Below are 27,798 nucleotides of genomic sequence, written 5' to 3' on the forward strand. Positions count from 1 at the left end.
TGTAGTTCTAGCCTCCAGAACTGTGATAGAGAAGAAGTCTGTTCTAAACATCGGTTCTAGTTTGTGATCACTTGTTATGACAACTTTAATAAATAAATACAGTAATTATACCATAATACACACAGTAATGATAACGTAGTTATATGACAGCATTGTGACCATGTATAACAGTCATTTCAATGAATGACAATGAGAATAATATGCTTATTGAAATAAAAAGATTTTAAAACTGGCTCATAAAATAAAATCCAACTATGTGCTGCATAGAAGAAACATACCTAAAACAAAGTAATTCTGAATGGCTAAACATAAAAGGATAGGTGAGATTATATCAGACAATCATACTTGACAAGGAAGCAGGGTTGTAATCTTGATATTGGACAAAGTAGAATTTGAACAAAACTTATTGAACAAGATTCAGTTTTTAGTACTAAAAGTCATGATATCACAAGACAATTGCTAAGAAGATATATACTTCAAGTAACAGACCATTTTACCTTGGGCTTGCAGGGTTGGGTTCACCTCCCTCAGCTGGGGAGTGAGGGCTGAGGTTGTAAAATGCATTGTACTTTACTCAGAGTTGCCTTTCCTCTGTTTCTATGCATTTTAGGCTTTCTGTAACTCATTTATTGATTCCTGGAGTTTCTCTTCTTTCTCTCCTTGGAATAGTTTCCCCTTTGTGGCCTTGACTCTTGTGACTTGCCAAATTCCTCAAAGGGTTCTTCTACTAGGCCATTTTGTCTCATGCCCATCAGAACCAACTCTTTTATTACCTAAATAGTCTATAATTACAACTCCCATCAGGCAGCACAAAAGTAAATCTGCCTGCATATGTTTAAGTCAAAGGCCTCCGGCGTAATAGGAAAATAACTTTGATGTGCAGAAATATTTTTGAGTTACAATTGACTATTTCCTGCTACTCACGTATATTTTAAAACTTAAATAAAATGGAAATTAAATGTAACAAAATCGACTGAAATAGAAACAGAAAAACAATTTACTTTCATAGAAGAAATGGATAAAAATATGAAGGTGCTACCTACCTCTACACACACACACACACACACACACACACGGAGAAGGAGGAAAGAAACAGAAATATTTGAAGCAATAAATGACTGAGAACTTTCCAAAATTAATAACACCAATCCACAGATCCAAGGAGCTCAGAGAATGCCATATAGGATGATATAAAAAAATACACATATGCACAGCATATTCAAACTGCACAAAACAAACAGGAAATCATTAAAGAAAACACAGGAAAAACACCTTATTTATAGAGGACCAAGCATGAGAATCACATTGGACTTCTTGTTAGAAGCCATGCAAGCAAAAAGAAAGTGTAGTGAAATGTTTGAAGTGTTGAAAGAAAAAAAAAATCCCATTTTCTAAAATTTTGTACCCAGAGAAATCATCTTTAAAAATTAAAGAGAACTTTCTAAGGCATATAAAATTGAGTAAATTTGTTACAGTAGAAATAGTTTGTGAGGGCTGGGGATGTGGCTCAAGCAGTAGCGCGCTTGCCTGGCATGTGTGCGGCCCGGGTTCGATCCTCAGCACCACATACAAACAAAGATGTTGTGTCCCCAAAAAACTGAAAAAAATGGGTAAATGTTAAGATTCTCTCTCTCTAAAAAAATATTAAAAAAATATTTTGTAAGAAATGTTAAGAAGAAGTTCTTCAGCAACAAGGAAAATGATACAGACCAGAAGTTCAGATCTGCCCAAAGAAAGGAGTGTTAGGGGATAAGTGAAGGTAAAATGTAGGTCTTTTGATTTTCCTATTTTTAACTGAGCTAACAGATTACAGTTTGTCTCAAGTAATTTCAGCAACAATATATTTAATGATTATAGTTTCCAGATAAGTGGAATAAATGGCAAGTAATGCTATAGGGGACAGGAGGGAGAAATCGGGAATACTCCGCCAGAAGGTACTTGCACTACCAGTGAAGTAGTGTAGTGTTACTGGAAAGTAGACTTGGATTAACTGTGGATATGTATGGCCACTGACAAAAGCAAGATGTATGATTGATAAGCTGACAGAGTAGAAAAAAATTGAGTCATAGAAAACACTGAATTAAAAACTACAGAAGGAGGGCTGGGGTTGTGGCTCAGTGGTAGAGAGCTTACTTGGCATGTGTGAGGCACTGGGTTTGATCCTCAGCACCACATTAAAAAAATAAATAAATGTAAAAAAAAGAACTTTATTAAAAACCCACAGAAGGTAGGAAAAGAATGGAAGACCAAAGAACAAAGAACAAAAACAAAGAGTAGAAAGCAGTAATAAATCTGGTAGCTACTAATTCAACTATATATATCATTTATCTTTTTTAAGCACCAGTGATCTAAATGTACCAATTGAAAGACGGATTGTCAGAGTACATAAAAAATGAGACACAGCTATATGTTGCCTATAAGAAACTTACCTTAAATATAAATATACATACAGATTAAAAGTAAAGGAAAGAAGAAAGGTAAACCATAATAAATAAGCAAACGAAGGCTGGAGTATTTATATTTATTCCAGGCAGAATAAACTTCAGAGCAAGGAAAGGTACCCGATAAAGAAGGTATTTTATAATGATAACGAGGTTAATTCTCTAAGAGCACATCAAAAATCCTTAATGTGTTTGCATAACAACAAGCATCCAAATACGAGAGGCAAAAACTGATAGAATATTTGGATACTTCACTGTCTCTCTATTATAAATCCAGTGTAGAAAAATCAGGAAGCACACAGTTAAAACCAACAACATCATCTATCAACTGAATCTAATTGACATATGTGGAATACTTCACCCAATAAAGAAAAAACCCAGATGAAATGGACCAAATCCTTGAAAGATAAAATCTTCAAAAAACTCACATGAGAGACAGATTAAAATAGGTCTATATCCACTAAAGAAACTAAATCAATAATTAAGAACCTTCCAGAACAGGAAAAAAAAACAGGCCCAGATAATCTCACTAGTGAACTCTACCATACATTTAAGGAAGAAATCAAATGAATTCTATACAGTGTCTTCCATAAAATAGAAGTAGAATACTTTAATTCATTTTATGAAGCCAGCATTACCTTCATACCTAAATAAGATAGAGATATTACAAGAAAACCACAGACTGATATCTCTCATGAACATAGATGCAAAAATTCAACAAAAGTGGTATTTACTCCAGGTGGGCAAGGCTGGTTCAATATTTGAAAATCAATCAATGTAACTTATTAATTAACAGCGTAAAGAAGAAAGAGTACGATTAATCAGTAAATACAGAAAAGCCATTTGTCAAAATCTAACACTTATTCATGTTTAAAAGAAATCCCAGCAAATTGGGAACAGAAGGAAAACTTCCTCACCTTGACAAAGAATATCTACAAAACCCCTAAGTGTATATCATAGATAATGATGAGAAACTTGATATTTTCAATGAAGTCAGGAATAAAACAATGATGTCTCCTCTCACCACTCCTATTCAACATCTTACTGGAAATCCTTGCTGATACAATAAGACAAAATAATATAAAGTATACAGATTAGGAAAGAATAAACAGAACTATGTTTATCCACAGATGATATGATAGTAGAAAAATCTCAAAGATTCAACAAAAAACACCTGAAACTAGTAAGTAATTATGACAAGGTTGTAGGATATGAAGTTAATAAATAGAAGTGATTTTTTATATACTATCAACAAACAATTGACATTTGAATTAAAAATAGAATATTATGTACATTAGTTCTGAAAAACATAATACTTAATATAAATGTAACAAAGGATGTGCAAATCTATTATGAGGAATGCTTTAAAAACCTGAAGAAAAATATAAAATTTATCTAGATAAATGAAAAAATATTCCGTGTATGTATATAGATAGGAAGATTCAATATTGTCAAGATGTCACTTCTTCTTCCCTACTTGATTTTTTAGATTCAACACACTCACAATGAAAATCCCCAGCAGGTTATTTAAAAAAATTTTTTTTGGGGGTACCAGGGATTGAACTCAGGGGCACTCAACCACTAAGCCACACCCCCAGCCCTATTTTGTATTTATTTAGAGACAGGGTCTCACAGAGTGCTCAGCACCTCGATAAATTGCTGAGACTGCCTTGAACTTGCAATCCTCTTGCGTCAGCATCCCAAGTTACTGGGACTATGGCATGCATCACCATACACAACTGAAAATGTTTTGTTTTTAAAGTTTTCAACAACCTGGACACTTAATATTTTCTCTAATACTTTTGATTTTGTTCTTTCATCATAATTATACATAATGAAAATGTAAAGAATCATCTAAGTCATATGTAGCTGCCCTCAAATCCACTCCTATTTACTCCAATGACCATATAAAAGTTAATATTTTCTGTGATCCATGATGCAAAAATATTTGAGGACTATTGCTATAAAGATGTAATGCCCACTTGTATCTTAAATTGTTTCTAACCTGCTTCACTGAATGTTCTCCTTATAGTATCTATGTGTATATGTAAGTGTGAATATGCATGTATTGGTGAGTCTTGAAAGTTTCCTGGGGGCAAAGATATTTGATATAGTAACTATACTTTATATTTAATATTTATCCAATGCCAGGTACCATCCCAAGTCTTTTACATTTATTAGCACACTCATCATCACCAGAAACCTATGAGATAGGTTTATTTTTAAATCACCATTTTTCAGATGACTTTGAAACAAAGCAGTAACTGTCCAAAGTCAGGCTGCTAGTTAATGATGGAGTCCATGAGGGATAGACCTCTGGGTGAGTATTCTCTATTATGATACTTATGAAAAGTAATGTTGAATTGCTTAAAAAATTTATTCTAATTTTTGAGTTTACACTTTGCTAACATAAACATATTTTTGAATTAAGCTTCTTTTGTGTGCATTTCCATGTCTACTCTTCCTCCCATCCATTCCTACATTGCATGAGTACTTTTAACTTATAATTATTACTGTAATAACTGCACAAAAGCTATATGTTATATATGTTTTTAAATCTTAAGTGTCCACTTATTATGTTTGTATTAATAACTGCACATAATAAAAACTGCATAACATAAGGAGAAGTCCTGAGAAGACTAATTACTACAATGGATGTAGCAAACTCTTCTAAAGGACTCAAACTCTATTTCATTTGAGCAGTGTCCTTATAAAAGCTCCATTAAGAACAATAATTTTTTTCTGTTCACACTGAGGCTTATCCCTCTTGATAGCCACAATACAATTAATGATGATATATGGACTTGGGCAAATCAAATCCAAGAAATACCCATGTATTTACCTGTGTGTTGATGTAGCACTTTGCTTAACTCTTGGAAGAGGTGGCCATTAGGGCTGAACTTGAAAATTATGTCATGGTGGTGCCAGAAATTGTACATGCGATAAAATATAATTTTGCGGAGTTCAACCGCTGCTTTTACATAAGGATCAAGGGAGCTAGAAAATAAAGTTAGGACACTGTGTCAATAATTGACTTAGATAATGATGAACAAATATATGTTTTGCTCTCCTGTCACTGACCCGTTTATCTGGCAGTTGGTCTCCCGGCTGAAAGCACATTTCATGATTATGTCCAGGGCCATCAAGTTGATGTGTTCAAAAACCTCCACGGCTGTGTCCTGAGTGCTGCAAATCTTCTCCCACTTATCCTGGCAGAGGAGGTCAAGATCAACATCATCACTATCATCAAAATGCCTTCATTTGCAGTCTCCTCCCTGACCTTGCCCTTATAACATAAGAGACACAATTTTGACCCCTCAGGAACCAAAGTTAAGAAAGCAAATGAGCCATGTGCTTATTTTGGGCTTGAAGAAGAAAAATATGCATCTAGCTGAGTGATAAAAAACATGTAATAAATTGCATATCTGGTAAATGGTCCTTCAAGTGTTACTATTTCCACATAGATCAGAGTTCTGTAGAATATGCATTGCTAGTGCAGGCCCCATAAGTACAAAGGGTTTCCTTCCTTCACTTTCAGTCCCCAACTTGCTAGACACCCTGCCACTACTCTCAGCCACAGTAACGGTACTTAAAAGATACTTGCAACATTTTCAAAAACATTTTATATTCAGAAACTGGGCTAGAGAGAAGCTGGGCAGTGGAATAGTTGCAGGGAGCTGGCTCCCAGCCAGGTGCAACCCGTGCCCACCTGAATTCCCCCCACAAAGAGACCTATTCACACGGCTTGAAATGCTTTGCCTGACTTTCCCAAACTGGCACAGAGTCCCCAGTTGTAAATGTAATTGTCAATATAAATATTCTTTGTGTAAAAATGCAAATAAATGGAAATGTTTAAGCTCAAGTCAACCTGCATTTGTTGAGCATCTACAAGTGCTAAGCTAGTTCCCAAGGACTAGGAGTCTGAATAAAAGGTAGAGTTTGAAAACCTTATACCAAAGTGTCAATTGTTTAGTCAGGTAGCTTGCATCTGAATTAGCTACTTTAAAAAATATTTTAATTAATTTCCATTAGTTGAATCTATTAATGGGGCTCAATGTGATATTTCAACACATGTATACAGTGTGCACAATGAGCACAAATGTTACAAGAAGAGATGAGAGCAAGAGCAGTCTTTGAAGTTCAGTGCACTCTGGAACTGTTCTGCAGGGGGAGGAAGTATGAGAGGAACTCATGGAAATGGACTGAGAAACAGGAAAGGTAGAAATAGCTCCTAGAAATGGAGGTTGAAATTGTGTTGGTCGCTGAGCAGCACCAGAATTGGAAGAGGGTGCCCTCTTCCCTCTCTAACTCTGCACCTGGTAGTCTTTGGGTCTTTGCCTCAAGGCCTCACCAATGACTTCACCACTATCCAGGCAGGGGTTAAATGGGATTCTGTGAACTTGGCTGAGAAGCCAGTAGAGGATCTGGAAACAGTGATTCCTTGGGAACAGAAATGATTTTGGAGATGATGGTGAAGGGAATTTGGCTTTTTGGTATTTGAAGTATTTACGATGAAACTGTATTAATGAATTATTCATCCAATTAAAAGAAATACAATTTAAAAATTAAAAGCTTTTTAAAAGTAGAGCTTGGGCACAGCTAACTATAAATCAGAAACGATCCCAGGAATGCTCCTCTGCAAAGACCTCCTTCTCCTTTGGGGTGTAGGTCACCTCATAGTGATCCTTCACTATCTACAAGGGGAACTTCATATCCGGATTTCAATGAAGACATTTAATCCTCTGCTTAGTTCTTTATGGCCCTCATACAAATCCATTCCAACCTACAAACCTTTGTTCATGCTGACCAGCTCCATCTAGAACTCTCTCAATCATATTATCTACATATACACACATCTAATTTATATTTCATGGTAAATTTTAGTCTCTCTGGAATCAGAAGCTGCCATAGCTGGTCTTGGCTTTCTTACTTGTCACCTACAGCACTTACTGCATGAATATCAATATCAATATCAATATCAATATATATATATATATATATATTCTGAGATTCTATAGCAATTCACCAAGTCAGAAGACTAGATCTTTTCATTATTATTTTAATCACCCAAAGAAAACAGCAAAAGCTTACACAAACATCTATTTTTCAGTGGGTACTTATACATGGATTAATTTCAGAAATTGACTTTTGATTTTCACTATCCATGAAATGCATGCCTAATACAGTTCCAGTTAGAAGCCCCTTGCAATGCAACAGAGCTTCACTTCCCCACCCTACTTACCAACATCGTATTCACAGAATGGGCCATCATATCGACATATGTTTTCAGGATATCACAATGGAATCCAGGAGTCAGTAGTCGACGATGCTGGAACCACTTGGGCCCATCTAGATTCAAGAGTCCTTTTCCTTGAGAAATAAAAGACATAAATCCATGCCACTTATTAGATCAGAGAAAAAGGAAAGATAAAGAATAGCATGGAGTGAAATAGTATAATATCAAAGAAGGGCTCATAGGTTAAGATGGTAGCGAGTTTTGTTGCTTATATCTGGGATGGATGAATTTAACATCCTGAGTTTCAAAGTCTGATAAGTTTCAAAGTCTGATGAAATGAGAGTGGTAATACTAAAATCACTATGTAGTAATTGAGGAAGTTGATTAAACTTTCTGAGGCTTATTTTTTTTCAATAATAAATTTTGATAATAAATACCAATCTTACTGTGTCATGCAGATTCTATGGAGATGTATAATAAGATACAAAACCTAGTCCTGCCCTAGCTCACAGTAGAAACACAACACATATCCATCTCCTCTCCACTGTAAACCAATTCATAAAAGAGTGAAATACAAATTCACTAGGAACTGTATTTCCAGATACCCCCTGGTCTATGAATGACACACATGTAAACACTTATCAAGGCTAATACCTCACCATAATCTATTGCCAGAGTGTTCATTAAGGATTTATTTTTAAAAGGACCTGAAAGTCTGAATGACACTATTCATTGAGTGCTTAAAATATGCCAGGCTCATGATGCATAGTCTGGCTCTGGTACAATGTTGGGCATTACATAAAGTGCTAGAAATACACATTAATTTGTCTCATAACAGCTATAACAGTGATTCTTATCCTCATTTTCAAAGATGAGGAAACTAAGGCATAGAGAGATTAAATCACTTCCTTAAAATCACATTCAATTAGTCTACTGGTATGGGGGGCAGGATTCAAATCTAAGGGGATCTGGATCCAAAGCCTAGATTCTTTCATTTAATTCTTTCCTGGTCTAGCACACACATTGATTATATGACTAAAGAGCTTAATTTATCTGCTCATAGAATATTGCCAAACTGTACTTCAGAATAAAATTCATTGATTTGCATATGAAAATAAGAGAACTACAAAAAAAAAAAAAAAAAAAAAAAAAGAAAGAAAAAAAAAATCCAAGGAAACAAGAGAGACCAAAGGAGTCTCTCAGAGTAGGAATGGTGAAGCTACAATTTTAAGGAACGAGAAGGTAATGTAGGTTAGATACACAAAAACAAAATATAGATATTCTGATTTAGTTTAAATTTATGTCTTGTTTGGAATATATTATATCATTTTCAGTTGCTTCATTCATATTGGCAATGTCATGGATTAAAAAAAAGCTTTATTAATATAAAGTGCTTAAAACAGTTCTTGGAATGCACATAGTCAATGAATGTTGGCTAAAACAAACAATAAAAATGTGATGTCTCTATTAAAACAAAAAAGAAATTGAGGAGACAGTTTCATCCCTATGATGCCTTGAAAATGGGACTTTGAGGAGAGAAATGGATGAGAAGGCTTTCCAGGAAGTTCTGAGTTGACCTTCAAGCTCCCCTGTGACCTTCCCCTAGATAACTCCCAGTATATATCAACCTCACTCTTGATACTTTTGAGGTCAGATTTGAGTCTCTGAAATGCTCTACCATGCAAAGGGGACTTAGTGGGAAAGCAGGTTACAAGTTGGCACATACATACCAAGACACGGAGTCATGAACCTGTATGGGTACTGGGACTTGGGGTCTGCAGAGTCAAGCAGAGGAAACAAACAAAAGACAGCATTAGAGGGAGCACTCATTACCAGTCAGTGAAGGTTTTTTTTTTTTTTTATCATTTGCTCGTGTTCACCACAAACAGGGAGCAAATGAGAGCCCTGGGAGGTGGGGGAAACACAGGTCTTGGTTCAGTACCAGAGAACAGCAAGTCCGGGGAGAGACACACAGATACCCAAACCCAGATTCTTCCCTCATTTTCTCTTCCACCAACAGAAACAGTGGTTGCCAGAGGATTGCCACATTTCCAGAACAGGAGTAGCACAACATATATCCTTTGTGAAAGGTATATTAAATATGAGACACACCAGCAGTCACCATAGAGTGAGATACGAAAGCCTCCTGTTGCTCTTGTGACTCTGACATGGAGTTTCTTAAGAGTTGAACTTGAGACAAATCAGAGGAGGGGGATGGGAAACCTGGAGACTTTCAGGGAAAGGCTCTTTTCTTTTATAAGGTTTTACTAAGGATGAGGAATATGAAGAACAGTTAGAATATGAGACACTTGTTTTGCAAAGTTGACAGAGCAAACACTGGCCATGTTAGTTCTGTGCTATGCATAATTCACGGTGGAGGCCTTGAAAAGGGGTGGGTAGAGGAGGCAACTGATTCATGGCCCCCAAAAGAACATAGTTGAGTAACATACATAAAGGTTAAAAAAAAACTGGATCATAATCAAGAGGTTGGGCTGGTATTGGAAAGATATACATCCAGAATTATGTATTGAGCCTACAGGGGCGGGGATACTTCTGATTTCCCCTGGAGGCTTATGTTCTGGACAGATGGGAGTCGGGAGTATTGATGAAAGGGAAGTCACAAAAATGAGAGGGGCAAAGGCCAGTCTGGTAATGACAGCTCAGCTTTAAAGGACTCTGGAGTTGGGAACTAGACTAGGGACTGAGAAGGACATAAGGAGTTCACTTGGTCAGAGTCCTGTCCCCTCTCCACACTTGCTCCAGGGTATCATAAAGACCCAGTACTCCCTTTCCTCTGAATGGAGCCTCCACTGTCATGGCTAATATCCAAAGCCTTCGCAGTATACTGGGCCCATAGGCCCTGGATTGGCCTATTTTGATCCCCAGCAAGCAGCAGAAGGAGGAGCTAGAAGCACACTTCCTGAAGGACCCCTTTCCATCCCTGGGTGCCCTGGTGCCCCTGGCCTCCCACCTCGGCCTAGAGGAGCAACACATGAAGAACTGGTTTAGGATGCAGCAGTGTTCATACTGGTACTGGGAACCAGGCTGTCACCGCTTTGAATTCCACCCCTACCGGCCCTCGCAGCCCTCGTGTTCATGCTGGGCACACTCAACCTGGGCAAGCCCAACCTGGGCAAGCCCCCCCTGGTCTGGCTTGTCTTGTACATGCCCATCTGCCAAAGACGCCCACTTCCCCAGCCCAAGAAGCCCCAGAAGCTTCTCCATTCAGGGCCAGGCCTGTGGGAACCTTCCAGAGAGTACCCAGGAGAGTGTCCCAGCAGCAGCCTTTCCTGGGGAGCCCCATGGCTGGGGCCTCGGGTATATGGCAAGCAACTAGAAGCTGCCTTGAAGACACTTGCACATGACCTTCAAGACATCCTTGAAGACGAAGACAAATGGGGTCCAAGAGATTTCTGAATGGATAGGGGTTCTGTACCTTCCACATTCCACAGGTCTCACAGGTCCTCATTCTGGCCACTATTCCATCTAATTGCTGTCCCCACCTGTCATTTGAGTCACTTGGGAGTGTGTCTGGGTCTCTAGGAGTGGAATGGGGTTTCTGGGTGTATTCCCTTCGTGCTTCCCCCCACCCTGCAGGTGGACACTCAGTATTATGAGGCTGTGACCACCTGCTGGCTTGTGTCCTAACCACAGTTTTCCCTCATGAATAAAACCCCTCGTTTTTTGTTTTTTTTTTAAAGACCCAGTACTAATCTCTGCCTCAGTTCCTGCTTGTGGGTCATGTCCATCTCACTCCTAGGAGGATTTGCCTCTTGTCTTACCTGTTCTGCTCAGAAATGTCTTTGCATAGTCTGGGTCATAGATAAAGAAAAATGCCTGAAAGGGCCCAACCCAACAAGGGAAGGCACAAGGATACTTTTCAACAGTCTCCTCAAGCTTCTCCATTTTATCTTCCTGAAGAAACTGCAGGGAAGAAAAGAAGAAAAAGAAAAAATAAAGTAAAGGAAATTAGAGAACTGGCTGGACTTGTCCTGTCTCAATAACTTCCTTAACAGGACTGCAAAACTCAGGAAATAATACCAAGGACTAACAAATGTTATGGCATCAAACTGAAAAGAAGAAATAAGTGTGTCAAGAGAGAAACTACAGAATGGGAGAAAATCTTTGTCAGTTACTCTTCTGACGGGGGATAAATATCTAGAATATATAAAGAATTCAAAAAAAACTAACACCTCCTGTAAAAAACCAAGTAACCCAATTAGTAGATAGACAAATGAATGAAACATATTCCTCAAAAATCAGAAATAACAATGGACAAGAAATATCAGAAAAAATGCTTGACATCTTTAGCCATCAGGGAAATACAAATCAAAACTTTATTGTAATTCCATCTCACTTCCATTAGAACTGCAATCATCAAGAATACCAATAATAATAATTGCTGGTGAGGAAGTGGCAAAAAAGAACACTTACATTTTGTTGGTGGGATTGTAAATTAATATGTCCACTAAGGAAATTATTATGGAGGCTCCATAATAATTTATTTCTAGTCAAAAGACTAGAAATAGAACCACCATATGGCCCAGCTATTTCACTGCTTGATATTTATCCAAAATAATTAAAGTAGCATACTATAGCTATGCATAGAAAGAAGTGCATATATATGCCATATATATATATGTAAAGAAATAAGTGCATATATATATACCATATATATGTATACTATTTTTTAGCATTATAGTTATACATAGTAGTTGTGTTCATTTTGACAAAATCATACAAGCATGATATTTGATTTATTCCATTTCAATCCTTATTTCCCCCACTTTCCCTTCCATCCTCCCTTTCTCTATTTTCCTTCCTTTACTAATCTTCCTTTGCTTGTTTATTTATTTTTGATTGTTTGCTTTCTATATAATTTATATATACTATATATATACTATTTATATATACTATATATAATATATATATACTTTATATATATATATATATACTTTCTATAAATACTATACATACTATACTTGAAATTCACTGTGGTATATTTATACATGCACAGAGCATGACTTTGTTAAGTTTATTCTGCTTTTCTTCTCCTTTCCAGTCCTTCCTCCCTCCATCTCAATTTCCTTCTTCTTCTCCACTGATCTTCCCCATATCCTTATGATAGCTGATCCTTCCTTTTTTCCCCTTATTGTGTTCTAACTTCCCTATGTGAAAGAAAACATTTGACCTTTGATTTTTCTGAATCTGGCTTATTTCACTTAGCATGATGTTCTCTAGTTCTATATATTTACTGGCAAATGCCATGATTTCATTCTTTTTTATGGCTGAGTAAAACGTGTGTGTATGTGTGTGTATCACATTTTTTTAATCCATTCGTCTATTGACAGCATCTGGTCAGGTTCCATAATTTGGCTATTGTGAACTGTGTAGCTATAAACATTTATGTGGCTGTATCATATAGTATGCTGATTTTAGTTCTTTTGGATAAATACTAAGAATTGGGATAGCTGGGTTCCTTTCCTAGTTTTTTGAGGGGTCTCCATACTGCTTTTCAGCGTGGTTGTATTAATTTTCAGTCCTACCAACAATTGCATATTTACGTTTATAGCATTGCAATTCACAACAGCCAAGTTAGGGAAGCAGCCTTAGTGTCCATCAATGGACAAGTGAATAAAGAACATGATATAGATACACATGGAGTTACTCAGCCATGAGGTAAGATAAAATCATATCACTTATAAGAAGGAACTAGAAAACATTATGTGAAGTAAAATAAGCCATACTCAGGAAGTCAAGGGCCATATTTTTTTTTTTTCTCACATGTGGAAGCTAGAGAGAGAGGAAAAAAAAAGGTGGGGAGGGGCGGGGTTGGAGTGGAGAGGAAATCTTATAAAAATAGGAGGAAGACCCTTAGGGTAGAAGAAAAGGATCAGGAAGAGGGAGGTACTGTGGAATGAAATTGATCAAATTTTGTGCATGTATAAATATAACACTATGAATCCCACTATTGGGCTGGGGATGTGGCTCAAGCGGTATCTCGCTCGCCTGGCATGCGTGCGGCCCGGGTTCGATCCTCAGCACCACATACAAACAAAGATGTTGTGTCCACCGAAAACTAAAATAAATAAATAAATATTAAAGTTCTCTCTCTCTCTATTTAAAAAAATGAATCCCACTATTACATATGATTATAATGCAGTAATAAAAAACTAAAGGAAAAGAAAAAGGAGTTGGGAGGGGATAGAAGAGGAAGAAAAAGAGAGAAGGTGACTATATGAGATGATGGAAATGCTAATTTGTTTGACTATATTAATCTCCTTACTATTCTTATGCCTATCAAGATAAATATATTAAAACATCATTTTATTAACCTTAAACATATACATTAAAACCTGAAACAAAATAATCAGAAAATTATCAGCATTTTCAATAGTCATCTTGAAAGATAGAGACAATGAAATAATGCCTTCAAAATTCTGAGAATAAACAATTTTTTTCTTTTTTTCTTCTGGTACCAAGGATTGAACCCAGGGGGCTAAGCCACATCCCCAGCCCTTTTCTATATTTTATTTAGAGACAGGGTCTTGTTGATTGCTTAGGACCTTGCTAAGTTGCTAAGGTTGGCTTTGAACTCATGATCCTTCTGCCTCATCCTCTGCAGCTGCTGGGATTACAGGTATGAGCCACCTCCCCTGGCTTGGGAATAACCAATTTCTTTTTTTTTTTAAGTTGTAGATAGACACAATGCCTTTATTTTACTTTTATGTGGTCTGTGGATAGAACCCAGTGCCTCACACATGCTAGGCATGTGCTCTGCCACTGAGCCACAATGCCAGCCTTGAGAGTAAATAATTTCTAAAGAATTCTATACCTAGCCAAACTTAATTCCATTCATGTTTGAAATTAGAATGTTTATAGCCATTTAACAGCTCAAAAAAAAAATCTTTCACTCATTCCCAAGAATCAAACCATAAAAATGATGAAATAAATAGGAAACAAAAGAAGCCATACTGACCAGGAGACATGAGATGTGACACAGGACAGCATCAATAGGAGGTCCTGGAACAACAGCTACGTACCAGGCCTAACTGGATTGGAGCGGGAGGAGAGGGCTGTGGGAGAAATGCCTCCAGAAAAGCATCTGGCCTGATAGATTACTTGGTATATTTTAATATTTGAAAATACTGAGATGTGTGTGATAGCCCTATTAAAGCTATTTCCATAAAAAGCATAACAGATATTGAAAATCTAAGCACATGGGAAACTGAGGAAGTTAGCCATACTATAGGGGAGGGAGCTGTAGTAGAAAAGGGTCAAAATCAGCCTGGACCATTTAGATCAGCAGTAGATAGGATTCACACAACCAAAATAATATAGAACACCAAAGAAAGAAACTGAATAAGACATTAGAAGATGAAAACCTACATGCCCCACCCGTCCTTTTAAGATTCTGCACAGTCCTTCACAGACATTCTTTCCTCTCCTAGGAATTCTCCAAGACTCTATGAGCCTCCATTGAAGCACTTTCTACTTTGTATTTTCACTTCTTTTGGTGGCCTAAGTCTGTACCTGACTTGGGCCCCTTGAAGGTAGGGGCCCATTTTGTTTTTTGTAATTCTAGTATCTATCACACAAATGCCACTCAAAATTGGTTGAATTAAAAAAAAGAAAATCAGGACTGGGAGCAGATTTAGAGAACAGGAGAGACCCAAAAGCAACAGTCTCCCTCTTTATTTGATAAATTTCAATCAATCATATTTCTTGAGAGGTTGGCTGGGATAGCTCCCTGCTTCACAAGAATCTTAGGAAAAGAAAGTTAATTTTCTTTGGTTAGAATGGACTAAAGGGTGCCAACAATTGTGTTTAATGTTGCACATTTTATGCAATTAATAAGTATTGTTTATAATAACATACTATTTTAAACAATATATGTGGAAGGCATTTTACAATGTAGTACCTATATACATGGAAGAGATGGGTGAAGCAATTGGCGGTTACCCCTCGCTTTTTCAATAGCTCCCTCCCGATCCCCCACTGTTTCTTCTCTAATGACCTTTCCCTGTGGGGCTGCTGAAAAGGTGCTGAGAGTCACAGGCTGAGCTGGGGGCTCCGTGCAGGACCGAGGGTCTGGAGATAGGAAAAGCAGCAGACGCCTCGCCATCCGCAGGCTGTCTCTGGCACCCACCTAAGACCCCTTCCCTTCCAACTACCTTCTGGTGCCCGTAGAACCAGTGGGTGGGAGGCGCCGGGAAGGGGCGGAGGTCCCGCAGCAGTCGCTGCCTTCGTAGGTAGAGTTTGATGGTCTGCAGGAGTCCCAGGGCCAGGCAGAACACGAACGCCAGGTATAAAGGCCGCGCCCATCGCGTTTCCAGCCAGGAGGCCTCCATCGCTCTGCGCACGCCAGGCTCACTAGCAGGCTCCAGGGACCGGGAGGGAGGTCGTGCGCTTTCACCAGCCCAGAGCTGGCGAGCATCACTCAGGCTGTCGCCTCTCAGCCCTGCATTTCCCGGGGAAGGAGAGAGGGCGGTGGGAGGGGCGGTTCAGGCCGGGGAGAGGAGGCAGGAGCGCGTTCTTGATTCCTAACCCTTTATCCACTGATGCGCATCTTGCTTTAGGCGAATTTCTTTCACTGTTCTGCGGTGTAGTATTTCAGTCATGGAAGATCCGAATTTAGATTTTGAAATAACGCCTAGGCTGAGCTAATTGTTTTTTTCTATTTGTCATCAATAAATAATAAGCTGCTATGCAAAAAGACCTTCCTTCCCACTCTGGAATCCTATCTAAAGCTACAGGCGCTGGAGTGGGGGAAGGGAGGTGTATGATGATTTTATGTATGTCATGTGGGCTTATAGAGAGTGTGCTGATGAATGTTTTACAATTGCTTCTCACGCCGATTTGTGACTAGTACCAGCGTCTACAATGTTTCATACTGTGGATATGAGGGCACTGAATCCTGAATTGGAAAGAGACACAAAACAATACATCATCATATAGTATTTCCACCATTCAGATATAATCAGGGCTTACCACATAATTTATGGCTCTCAGTTCAAAATAAACGTAGGATCAAAGTTTTGTTAATTTTCAGATAACAGAAAAACTTTAAACCAAGCAAATGCCCTTCAAAGTTTAGGGTCCTGGGTACTGTTCAGGTCGCAGTCCATGAAGTTGCCAGCCCTGGATGCAAGAAACAACCTCAAGAGCACAGAAAATAGTAAACTGTTAAATACAGTCAGCCCTTCATAGAATGTGGCTTGTTGTACAATAATTAAAGAAACAGTCAATGACTTTTAGAATGCTTTAACCAACTACCAGATATTCTCACCCCTTCTCAGTACTCTAGAGAATGTCTTGTGTTCTCTTCATTCTTTTTTATGTGGAATTTTTATATTTTAAGTTTTAGTTAGAGAAGACATTAGAGTCCATTTTGATAAAATTATACATGCATGGAATTTATCTTATTCTAATTAAAGCCCAAATCTTGTGGATCAAGGGTTTTAAACATAGTTTGTTGAAAGCCTATTCATTCAACAAATATCGATCACTTATAACACATGAATCAGTGTTCTCAAAGCTGGAGATAAAGCAGTGAGTAAAATACCATCTTTGCTGTCACAGTGCTTCTGTTTTTCTGTCCTTTGTACCTGGATCCTAAGCTATGAGCTGATGGGTGCAGAATTATTCAGGGTCCAACTGCAGCTGTAACCAATGCTGAAACCAGTTTCTACAAGCAAGAGTCTGCTGATACATGTCAAATATATGATATAATATATGTACAGTAAATCCTCTGTGGATTGAAAATATTTTTAAAAAATTGCATCAGTACTGAACATGTACAGACTTTTTCTCTTGTCATTATTCCCTAAGCAGTACAACAATTATATACATAGCATTTACATTGTATTAGGCATTACAAGTGCCCTAGAGATCATTCAAAATATTCAGGAGGACGTGGTTAGGTTATATGCAAATACTATGCCAGAGACTTGAACACCTGTAAATTTTGGTATCCTTCCGGGGGAGTTGGTCCTGGAACCAATCCCCCATGAATACTGAGAGAAGACTGTAATTACAAAGTGTGAGTTTTTAGAATTTATTTCCTATTAGATGGTGAACAAGGATTTTACAGGCCCCAGTTTCTGTCCCTCCTCTCAGCCTTCTTTGTAGGTGTTGCCCATCATCTATTCATTTGTTCATTTACTTATGCGAAGGCAGGCATGATTCAGATGTTGGATTTACAGCCCTGAACAATAAACCCAATTTCCTCTACAGCTTCCTATTCTCTTCTCTGTCAGTATCCACCTCATCCAACTCTCCTCCCAGTCTTTGGGATTTTATTTGGCAGGTACATGGTTAAAACAGTCTCTAAGGCTGGTAACTTCATCCTGGACCAAGTTCTGGCCTCTTGCATATTCCATTATACCATATCAGTAAATGTTCCAGCTTCCCCAGACCTTTCCACCTCCTGCCCACCTCCATCCCTCAATTGGATATTGATTATAGTTGTTTTTAAATATATATTTTTTGTTAGACATGGACACAATATCTTTATTTTTATTTATTTTTTTATATGGTGCTGAGGATTGAACCCAGTGTCTCACATGTGCAAAGCAAGTGCTCTGCCACTGAGCCACAATCCCAGCCCTGGACATTGATATTTGAGAGTGTCTGAGAATCTTCTGGTTTAGTTTCTTCTGGGTAACTCAAGACACCTTAGTATCCTGCTTCTTGCCCAAACCATGATGGGTATATGGTGACCTTCATGTGACCACATGGTGATCCTGGGCTAAAGACCTTAGATCATTGTTCTACCTCAGCGTCCGGAATATGCTCTTCTTCATGATATTTAGCCTTGTCTGGTCCTTGTGTCCCTTGTGCTGACTGGCTAATACAGGGTGTGACTGGTGAACTTCTAGTTAGTCCTCAGGGTCAGAGCTGGTCCCACCCAGGCTCTTGCTGGTGGAATGAATTCCTCTGAGGTTTTAGCAGTTGATGAAGTAACCCCTCTGCTCCAGGGTCAATTTCTCCCACCCAGAATCACTCCCATTGTTCTTTTGGAGGTAACAAAGTTACTTTATGACTTTTTGCAGTGTACACAAGTAGCCTATGAGAAGCTTGAAGGTGTTAGCTCAGGTCTTCTCTCTCCTTCACTCCACTGTCACTCTGGTTCCTTCCCAGAGGAAGCAAGTCAAAAATCTATGCTTTTAACTTTTCCTTCTTTCTATCTTCTATAGTTTGGATGTTTAATGTTCCCAAAAGGCAGTGAGCTGTGGGGTGAGAGTCCCTGAAAGCAGTCCCCAACAAGGCCACGTGTAATGGAGCCATAGAAACAAAGCCAAAGCTGTAATGGAGAACCAAGGAAGGAGGTGGTACCAGGGTGTGTGACACTTGTAAAGGGAATCTACGGGCAATGTGCAAAGCCAGCCTGAGAATGTGGCCGTGTGGGTTGGAAATAGCAAGGCTGCAGGGCTGTTCAAGCCTTTGGGAGCCCACCTTCTGTCACAGTGTGCCATGGATGTCAGACAGGGAGCTTCAGGATTTCATGTTTGCCCTGCTAGATTTCAACCTTGTTTGAGTCTGATCCGTCCTTACTGTTTTCCTATTCTTTTTTTTTTTTTTTGAGATAGATAGATAGATAGAGAGAGAGAACCTTTTTTTTTGTAAATGGACACAACACAATGCCTTTATTTTTTATGTGGTGCTGAGAATCGAACCCAGGTCCCACCCGTGCTAGGCGAGCGCTCTCTACCGTTGAGCCACAATCCCAGCCCTGTTTTACTATTCTTTGTTAATATTTACTTTGTGCCTGTGTGGGACAGGCATTGCATTTTGGAATTATATAAAATGTTTCTTTTTTATTTACATAGGAACTCATAGCTGACTTTGCCTTAGGTCTCAGAGGAGACTTTAGACAGACTTTTAAAAATATTTATTTATTTTTAGTTGTAGGTGGGCACACAATATCTTTATTTCATTTTTATGTGGTGCTGGGGATCGAACCCAGTGCCCCACATGTGCTAGGCAAGCACTCTACCACTGAGCCACACACAACCCCAGTCCTAGACAGACTTTTGGACGTTGCTGTAATAGTTTAGATTTTAGGGACTCTTGGGTTAGAGAGTGCATTTTGCATTGTGTAAAGGTGTGGTCAAGGAGGGTGCAGTTGCTAGTATTAATATAAAGAAGCCAAGATAGATATGAACCCCAAAATATATATGAAACTTTAGAGACATTGAGAGGAATGATATGGCTTGGAAGTTGAATGTCCTACAAAGATCTGTGTGTTAAAGACTTAGTCTCCAAGGCTGTAATATTGTGAGATGCTGTGAACCTTTAGTAGGTGGGGCCTAGTAGAAGGTCTTTAGGTCACTGGGTGAATGCCTTGAAGAGATTGTAGAACTCTGTCTCTTCTTCTTTTTCTTTGCTTTCTGGTTCATAGGTGAGCATTTAAAAAAATATTTATTTTTTAGTTGTTGGGCACCATACCTTTATTTTATTCATTTATTTTTATGTGGTCCTGAGGTTCTAACCCAGGGCCTCACACATGCTAGGTGAGCGCTCTACCACTGAGCCACAACCCCAGCCGATGTTCTTCCATGTATTTCAACCATGATGTGCCAACTCACCAGAGGCCCAAAGAATTGGGGCTACCTGATCTTGGCCCAGAAACTAAAGAACTGTAAGTCAATAGTCCTTTTTTTTTATAAGTTACTTGACTCAGGAATTTCATTATAGTAACTGAAAGCTGATATAATATATTGTCCAAACCTCCATTTGCAGGATTTTAGTCTCTATGGGAAAAAGAAACCCTCCTATCTCTAAATACCTGACCTCTGCCTCTCCTTACCTTACTGCAAGAGGTGTACTTTTTCCTGCCATCTTCATTTCATGTGATAGGAAATGTACTTTTTCTACGTGTTCACTCTGTCTCTTATTGAGAATGAAGATCTGTAAGCTACTCCAACAGGGCATGCTAATGGAAGATAAATAAATTTTGAAAATTATTTATTCTTGACAAACACCAGCTTTCAATATTTACCACAACTCAAAATCCTATTCTGAACACCAAAAACTGAGCAGTGACTCCTTACTGCTCTTGGTACTGAATTGAATTACCACTAAATTGAATTGCCTTGCCTACAGTACAGGGGACTGGGAATTATCAAAAGTCCCAGAAATATAGATAACGAGCCGCGTCCTTTGATGAAAACAATGCCCTGAGATTGCCAGAAGGAGTCCTTCAACCTCTTCCAATGTGCATCTTATGGCTTCTACCATGTGACAAACAAGAGACAGGAAGTTAGTGGCATCAGGGAACTACCTCAATACTGTACAAAATTTGCAGAAAATTATACATTTATCTACAAATATGGCAGTGCAAGGTAACAAGCTTTTGACCAAAGTTATAACTCAGCACAGAAACACATAATTTTGATCCATTAAAACGTGGAAATATATTATCACTCAATAATAAGTAAGTTTTAGAGATAAACTCTTTTTGGAACATGGAACCATGGGATTAAAATCTAGACATTTGTGGTGCTGGTTCCCAGGACAGCATTGCTACCTACCAATGTGGGATTCCAGAGATTCACTCATTTGCTCAGTTAGTAGACATGTAGGATGTTCACTGTGTCTCAGACCCCATACATCTACATGCTGGGAACTCAGGGTAGTGGGGAGATGAGGACTGCTTATGTACTCTTAAGGTAGTCATCATATAAATGGTACTGATATTCAAGGTAGGCAAAGGAGAATCCAAACTGTCTAACAAGGTGAAAGGATGCAGGAGAGAAAGCAGGAAAGTTTCATAGCTAAGGAGATATTTTCATCTGTGTATTTATAGATATTCACTGAGCAATTACTCCCTCATCCATTGCCCTTACCACTGAGTGAAATAGACAAGATTCTGCCCTCATGTGGCTTAAAGTCTAGTGGGGATATGCCTTAAAATGCCACAGGTATCCCATAGGTGGACAAAATGGGAAAAGGTGTTCCACATGGCAGAAAAAAAAATGTGTGAACAGAGCATGAAGCAGTCCAAGCCAACTAGCTTGTTTAGCATGGCTGGATTTTCAAGTCTCAGTAAGTAGCATAGGTGTTAAGACTACATATAGGGCAAAAGTCAGACTGCAGTAACTTGGGAGGCCCATTTAAGGAGTCTGAACCTTATTTAAGGAAATGGGAATCCACTATAGGATTTATAATGGGAAATTACATGGTTAGATAGTAGATCAGCTAAATATTTTTATTGTGTACTTACTATGTAAAAAATCACTATTCTAAAGTTAATTATATCTAGTAACTTATTTAATCTTCATAAGAAATATTTGAGGTAGGTATTACTATTGTCCCATTTTGCATATATGAAAACAGAGACACAGAGAAATTGTGGAACTTGCCCCGAGGATATCAGAGGGTAAGAAATGGGGCCAGTATTTGACTTCAAGCTGTCTAACTCCAGGTCCTGAGACCTTAACATTTATGAGAATAAATTGGAGGGTAGTGGCATAAATGGACCTCGGGAGACCAGTCCCAATGCTATTGCAGTATTCTGATAAGACATGATGGTGGCCTGGACTAGGGTGTGCAGAGGGACAAAAAGCCAGAATGTGTGGGAGAGATATTGGGGTATGTTTTTCATGGGAGTTGGTGAAGTCCAGATTTCCCTGGACTTTTTCCCTGTCACACCCTTGTGTGATACCCACGTGTGACAGGGAAGAAGCCCAGGGAAATCTGTCTCTATTCACTGAGATAGGAAGAGCAAAAAGAGCCAGTCTTCCCTAACCCCTACCACATCCCCACCACCTGCCCTCGTGTGGCTTCTGCATTTCTCCAAGTAATCCTCAAGACTTACCTTTTCCTCAAACACTTCCCTAACCACCCAGCCCATGGGAATCTATCTTGTGGACAATTAAAGCATGTACTTTGATGCCTTTCATTTGGCACTTCATTCACTCATGTTCTCATTTATTTGTTATTCTTTCCACATTCAGCAATCCAATGCAGACTTACAATACATTTCTTTGTATATTCATTTTATTCTTTTCTTTTTTGTATTCCTTTTTTTTTTTTTTTGTAGTATCAGGAATCAAACCCAGGGCCTCACACACACTAGGCAAGGTGTGATTATTTGCTGAGCTTATTATAAATACAATACACATGTAAATTTTCCAAGGTACAATCTTTTTTCTAAATTTTTTGTTCTTTTTAGTTATATGTCACCATCTATCCAAGCTGGCGACCTAAACTGGGTTCATAAAATCGGACTATTCCAAAAACTTAAGAAAATGGTAAGGAAAGCACTCAAACACACATAAGTACCTTTTCAAAATCCAGGGATGGCTCTGTGACCTTAGAGGTCTGTGGAAAGAGACTATACATACCCACAGCTTTTGTGAAAAAAAATTACTGAAAGAGGGTCTCACTAAGCTGCCCAGAATGGTCTCAAACTTGCTATCCTCCTGCCCCAGGCTTTGGAGAAGCTGAGATTATAGGTGTGCACCACTGTGATAGGCTTCCACTTATTTTTCTAATCAGGTTTTAAAACTGTATGGCAGCTCAAATGCTGTTTTTCCCCATTTATTGGATTTTCTCAGAGCCTATGTTTGTGGTAGGCACACAGAATCTATTTCATGAAGTTGTTTAATTCACTTGACTTAGGGAGACATACTGGATCTAGGGAAGATATAAGAAAGAGCAGGTGAGAAACATAAATCAGGAACCTACAGAACAAGTGGGCAATGAATAAATGGAGGTGTTTCAGACCAAGAAGTTTGTCTGTTAAGGGGATAAGTATAAGGCAGCAGGTGGGAACATAGGTGAAGAGAGAATAAAAGTAAAATGATGGTTATTGTAAAGACAAGAAATTTGGTGCTTGCTCTGAAGGAAAATGGCAAGAGAAAGACTTTCAGGTTCTAAGAGAGGGTCAGTAAGAGAGAAAGTATAAGGCCAGGGAATCCTTCAGGAGGTGAATAAGGCATCAGGTAGAATGGATGAATAGGATGGGGCACAGGAATTTCATTGTGAGTTCTAAGCACTTTTATGAAAGTATCAAGGGTGGGAAGTGATCACTTTGTTCTGCTCTTAATCAACACAGAAGTAGTTTTGAAGTGATCCAAGTTGGGAAAAGCAACACATTAGAAGCATAAGAGGAATAATGGGAGGAGAGATGGACTGATGAGATCACTGAGGCCAGTGGATCTCAAGGCATCTTCTTCCCAGGCAGAAGATTGGGTGCCCTAGCAGAGGAGAAATTTGGAACAGTCGCTAGATATCATCATCCCATTGTGTTGCTTCAGTAGTTCTTAAAATTTTAATATGGAGAAGGATACTGTGCTAAAATACAAAGATGGAAATTGTCAAAATAAATTCAATTAAGAATGTACTTTGGAATGAAGGGAAGGCGGAGATGGGTATTGAAATGACAATAGATGAATGGGACATAGCTCTCCTGTGTCCATGTATGAATATATGACCTGAGTGACTCCACATCATGTACAACCACAAGAAAGGGAAGTCACACTCCATGTATGTATGATATGTCAAAATACATTCCACTACCATGTATGACTGTCAGGAGCTGCTCTCGACAAAAGCTATGTGCACACCTGTAAGTCCTGAGTAAAGGGGTGCTGAACAGTTAGTGCACCCTGCAATACATTGGGCTTTACCTCCTCTTAGATAAGGAAGGTGTGGCTCCAGGAGTGGGTGTCACCCGATGGGGTTGAATTACACCCACCTGTTCCTTTGTAATCCTACCTCTTTGCCCTTTTTTTGGGGGATAGAATGTTCCATGGAACCTCCCCTTGTGTGTCCCCTATAAAAGAATAAAGAATTCCAGTGGTTCGCTCTCTTTCCACCGACCTCTAAGGTCACAGAGTCATCCCCAGATTTAGAAAAGGTACTTCTGTGTGTTTGAGTGCTTTCTTTATCATTTTCTTAAGTTTTTGGAATAGTCCGATTTTGTGAACCCAGCCTAGGTCACCAGCTTGGAGAGATGGTGATATATAACTAAAAAGAAAAAAATTTAGAAAAAAGATTGTACCTTGGAAATCTTACATGTGTATTGTGTTTATAATAATCTCAGAAAATTTGCAGAAGTATTACTTTTTCAATTTCTTTTTTAATGATTTTATTCAAAGTGTTAATTACTTTGGTAATAGTTCTGATGGGTCACTTGTTTTTTCTTGTCATCTTCCCATTTTTAACAATAGGTTTTAATTCACTTGAAATAATTAGGTTAGAGGAAGAAATGCAGGTGTGTTTAGTTGCATAGAGTGCATTAGAGTTTAATTCTAGAAATATTCTAATTTTATAATATCATAATTACAATTTTAAATAATCAATTATCAATTACATAAAAAACAATGCTTTATAATTCATTTGATTAAAAATTTCCTCAGAAATATGATATATCAAGAACTATGTAATGTTTTGAACAACCAACAATAAAAATTAAAAAAATAAATAAAATTAAAAAAAAAATTTCCTCAGAGTTGGGATCACATGATCTAAACCTTAGTCATTAGGAAAACAAAAAGATGGAAAGGAATTTGCTTTCCCTCCTTGTCTGCCCTACATTAAGCTTTCCTTGTGGCAAGAAAGTTAGAGAGAGTATCCTTAAATGGGAAAGAGAAATTGGAGTATTATACTGCCTTGTGTTCAATTTGTTTATAGATCAAAGGCTGCTGATCTATTGTTTGCAAGTGTGTCACATCTGTGACTAGAACATAACCCTTGGACTCATGTGGTGCTTGGGCAAGTAGCAACCTCTCTAAGCCTCAGTCACCCCTGTGAAAAATGGTATACTGTCCACAGCCCTGTTGTGCTAGGGCAATGGGAGAGGTTGCTGAGAGATCACCAGAAATGGGATGTGAGGCATAAGGTTTATTGAAAAATGCTTACAGAGAAAATCCAGTGGCAACAGGTTGGATAAGTGTTTTTAACCAGAAAGTCTAGGGGAAATATGCTGGACAAGTACTTCACCAGAAGGTCTAGGGGCAGTAGAATGAACAGTACTTCATCAGAAAATTGTGCTTCCATTCCCCCATGATTCTTTGTCCAGTGGCAACTGGCTGAACAAGGACTTCCTTATCCATGGTGCTTTTGCAACAGGGAGCAAGGTTTTTGTAGGTTAAGTTACTAGGTTACAGAGGTAGTGACATCATTAACTTAGTTTGCTTTGCTCCATTGTGCAACCAGCATCCCAGGGAACTTGACATGCATGCAAGAAAACAGCTTTCTTCAGAGAGCACTGTTATGGTTTGTGAAAGAATGATCAAGGCTTGCCCCCGGAGAAAATGCCCATTTAGTGAGGAGCAGCTCTGCATATTTATAGAGCTGGGGGTGGTTTGAAAGTTATGACAGTTTAATGGTTGAAGGGTTTGACAGTTGGCATGGGGTGCTTTTTGATTGGTGGGTAAGGATCATGTGAGCCAGCAGGGCTAGTCTGATTGGTGGGTAAGGATCATGTGAGCCAGCAGGGCTCACCATTGGACAGCTCTTCTTGGGGGATGGGGAAGTTAGTCTTTGGAGCCGGGGTGACTCCCAACAGTTTGGATGTCAGGTGTCCCCCCCAAACTCATGTGTGAAATAATGCAAAAAGGTTTAGAGGAGAAATGATTCAGTTATGAAGACCTTAACCCAATCAGTGAATTAATCCCATGATAGGATTAACTGAGTGGTAACTGAAGGCAGGTAGGATGTGGCTGGAGGAGGTGGGCATTGTGGGGTGCCTTTGGGGTGTATATTTTGTATCTGGTGAGTGCAGTCTCTTTCTGTTTTCTGATTATCATGTGAGCTGCTTCCCTCCACCACACTCTTCCTCCATGATGTTCAGCCTCCCCTTAAGCCCTGAGGGATGGAGCCAGCTGCCTATGGAATGAGACTTCTGAAACCCTGAGCTCTCAAATAAACTTTTCCTGCTCTACAATTGTTCTGGTCAGGTCTTAGTCATAGCAGTGAAAAAGCTGACTAAACCAGCACTAATGTGCCTTACTTCCAGCATACATAAGAGCAAGTCAGTGCCCTTCAAAATAATATTTATCTGGACATTCCATCCCAGACTTGCTCTCACTGTAACTTTTCTAGGTTTTTGGGAATGGAGAGGGGGCACTTTAGGGACATGGGTCTTATTGTACTCCTTTTTTTCCAGTAATGACATACAGTGGTAGCTAGCATATACAAATTCATAGAGTTAAAAGTATGTTTGATCTTGAGGTTTATTTGTTCAATATTTACCTTAAGTTGCTCAAATACTGCTATATTGAACTTTAAGAAGAAAAGTATAGTGGAGATTACCAGGGAGTAGAGGAGTTCAGCTTCACCTTGAGGTGGAAGTGAGGAGTTTTTGCTTAATGGTTATAAATTTCCTAGTTGAGTTATTAAAAAGTTTTTAAAATAAGCAGCAATGATTACACAAAATTGTGAATATAACTTGTGCCACTGAATTGTACTCTGGTTAAAGTTTAAAATCTTTATTACATGTATTCGACAATAAAAACGAATTACATAATATGTCCAAACCGTTGAATGTTAAATAGGTGAATTTTATGGTGTTATGGTTTAGATATGAGGTGTCTTATGAAAGCTTCTGTATGAGATGATGCAAGAATTTTTGGAGGTGAAGCACAAGAAATAAAACCAACAATCAACAAGTGGGATGCCATTAAACTAGGAAGCCTCTGCACAGTTAAGGAAATTATTAAGAGTGTGAAGAGAAAGCCTACAAAATGGGAGAAAATCTTGACCAGCAACTCCTCATTATACAAGTTAGCAAGTAGTTTTTGATCAGCATCAATAGGCACAGCTACTTCTCCATGCTATGGGAAACATAAAGACATATTACAACCTTCCAGGGGTCTTTGGTGGAGGTGTCTGGGTACCAGAAAGGTGGGAAGATGTTTATTTGTTAATAAGTCTTGACAATAGCAAGCACAATTTCCCCAAGATTTTAGCTCATACTCTACATAAAGTTCTATATTATTTGTTATTTTTTTTATAAATTATACCCATATCCTTCCAAATTCTCTGTAAACATCATTTTCAATGGGTATGTGCACCTAGTCACCTAGTTTGTCATACATCTTCTCTAGGAGACTCCTTTGATAGTGAAGCTTTCATTTGTGCCAATATGTGGTGTAGATAATCTGTTAC

The 27,798-nt window shown here is 38.5% G+C and overlaps 1 protein-coding gene across 2 annotated transcripts in view; it reads right to left on the reverse strand.

Moving 5' to 3' along the window:
• LOC107141791 (cytochrome P450 4X1) overlaps positions 1 to 16,444 on the reverse strand; it is a 28,297-nt gene extending 11,853 nt beyond the window's left edge. Inside the window, exons 1-6 of one of the 2 annotated variants that reach the window (XM_048815434.1) lie at positions 15,852 to 16,444; positions 11,460 to 11,601; positions 9,408 to 9,452; positions 7,684 to 7,811; positions 5,526 to 5,650; positions 5,284 to 5,441 (exon numbers count right to left, since the gene is read on the reverse strand). In XM_048815434.1, the coding sequence (XP_048671391.1) occupies positions 5,284 to 5,441; positions 5,526 to 5,650; positions 7,684 to 7,811; positions 9,408 to 9,452; positions 11,460 to 11,601; positions 15,852 to 16,028 (775 nt within the window). In that variant the 5' untranslated portion in view covers positions 16,029 to 16,444. Of the gene's footprint in view, positions 1 to 5,283; positions 5,442 to 5,522; positions 5,651 to 7,683; positions 7,812 to 9,407; positions 9,453 to 11,459; positions 11,602 to 15,851 lie in introns of both variants that reach the window. The other variant, XM_015485030.2, reaches the window with a different exon arrangement.
• Positions 16,445 to 27,798: the final 11,354 nt, after the last annotated feature.

This window comes from Marmota marmota, unplaced genomic scaffold (genome assembly GCF_001458135.2).
Source record: "Marmota marmota marmota unplaced genomic scaffold, marMar, whole genome shotgun sequence".
Lineage (NCBI taxonomy): Eukaryota > Metazoa > Chordata > Mammalia > Rodentia > Sciuridae > Marmota > Marmota marmota.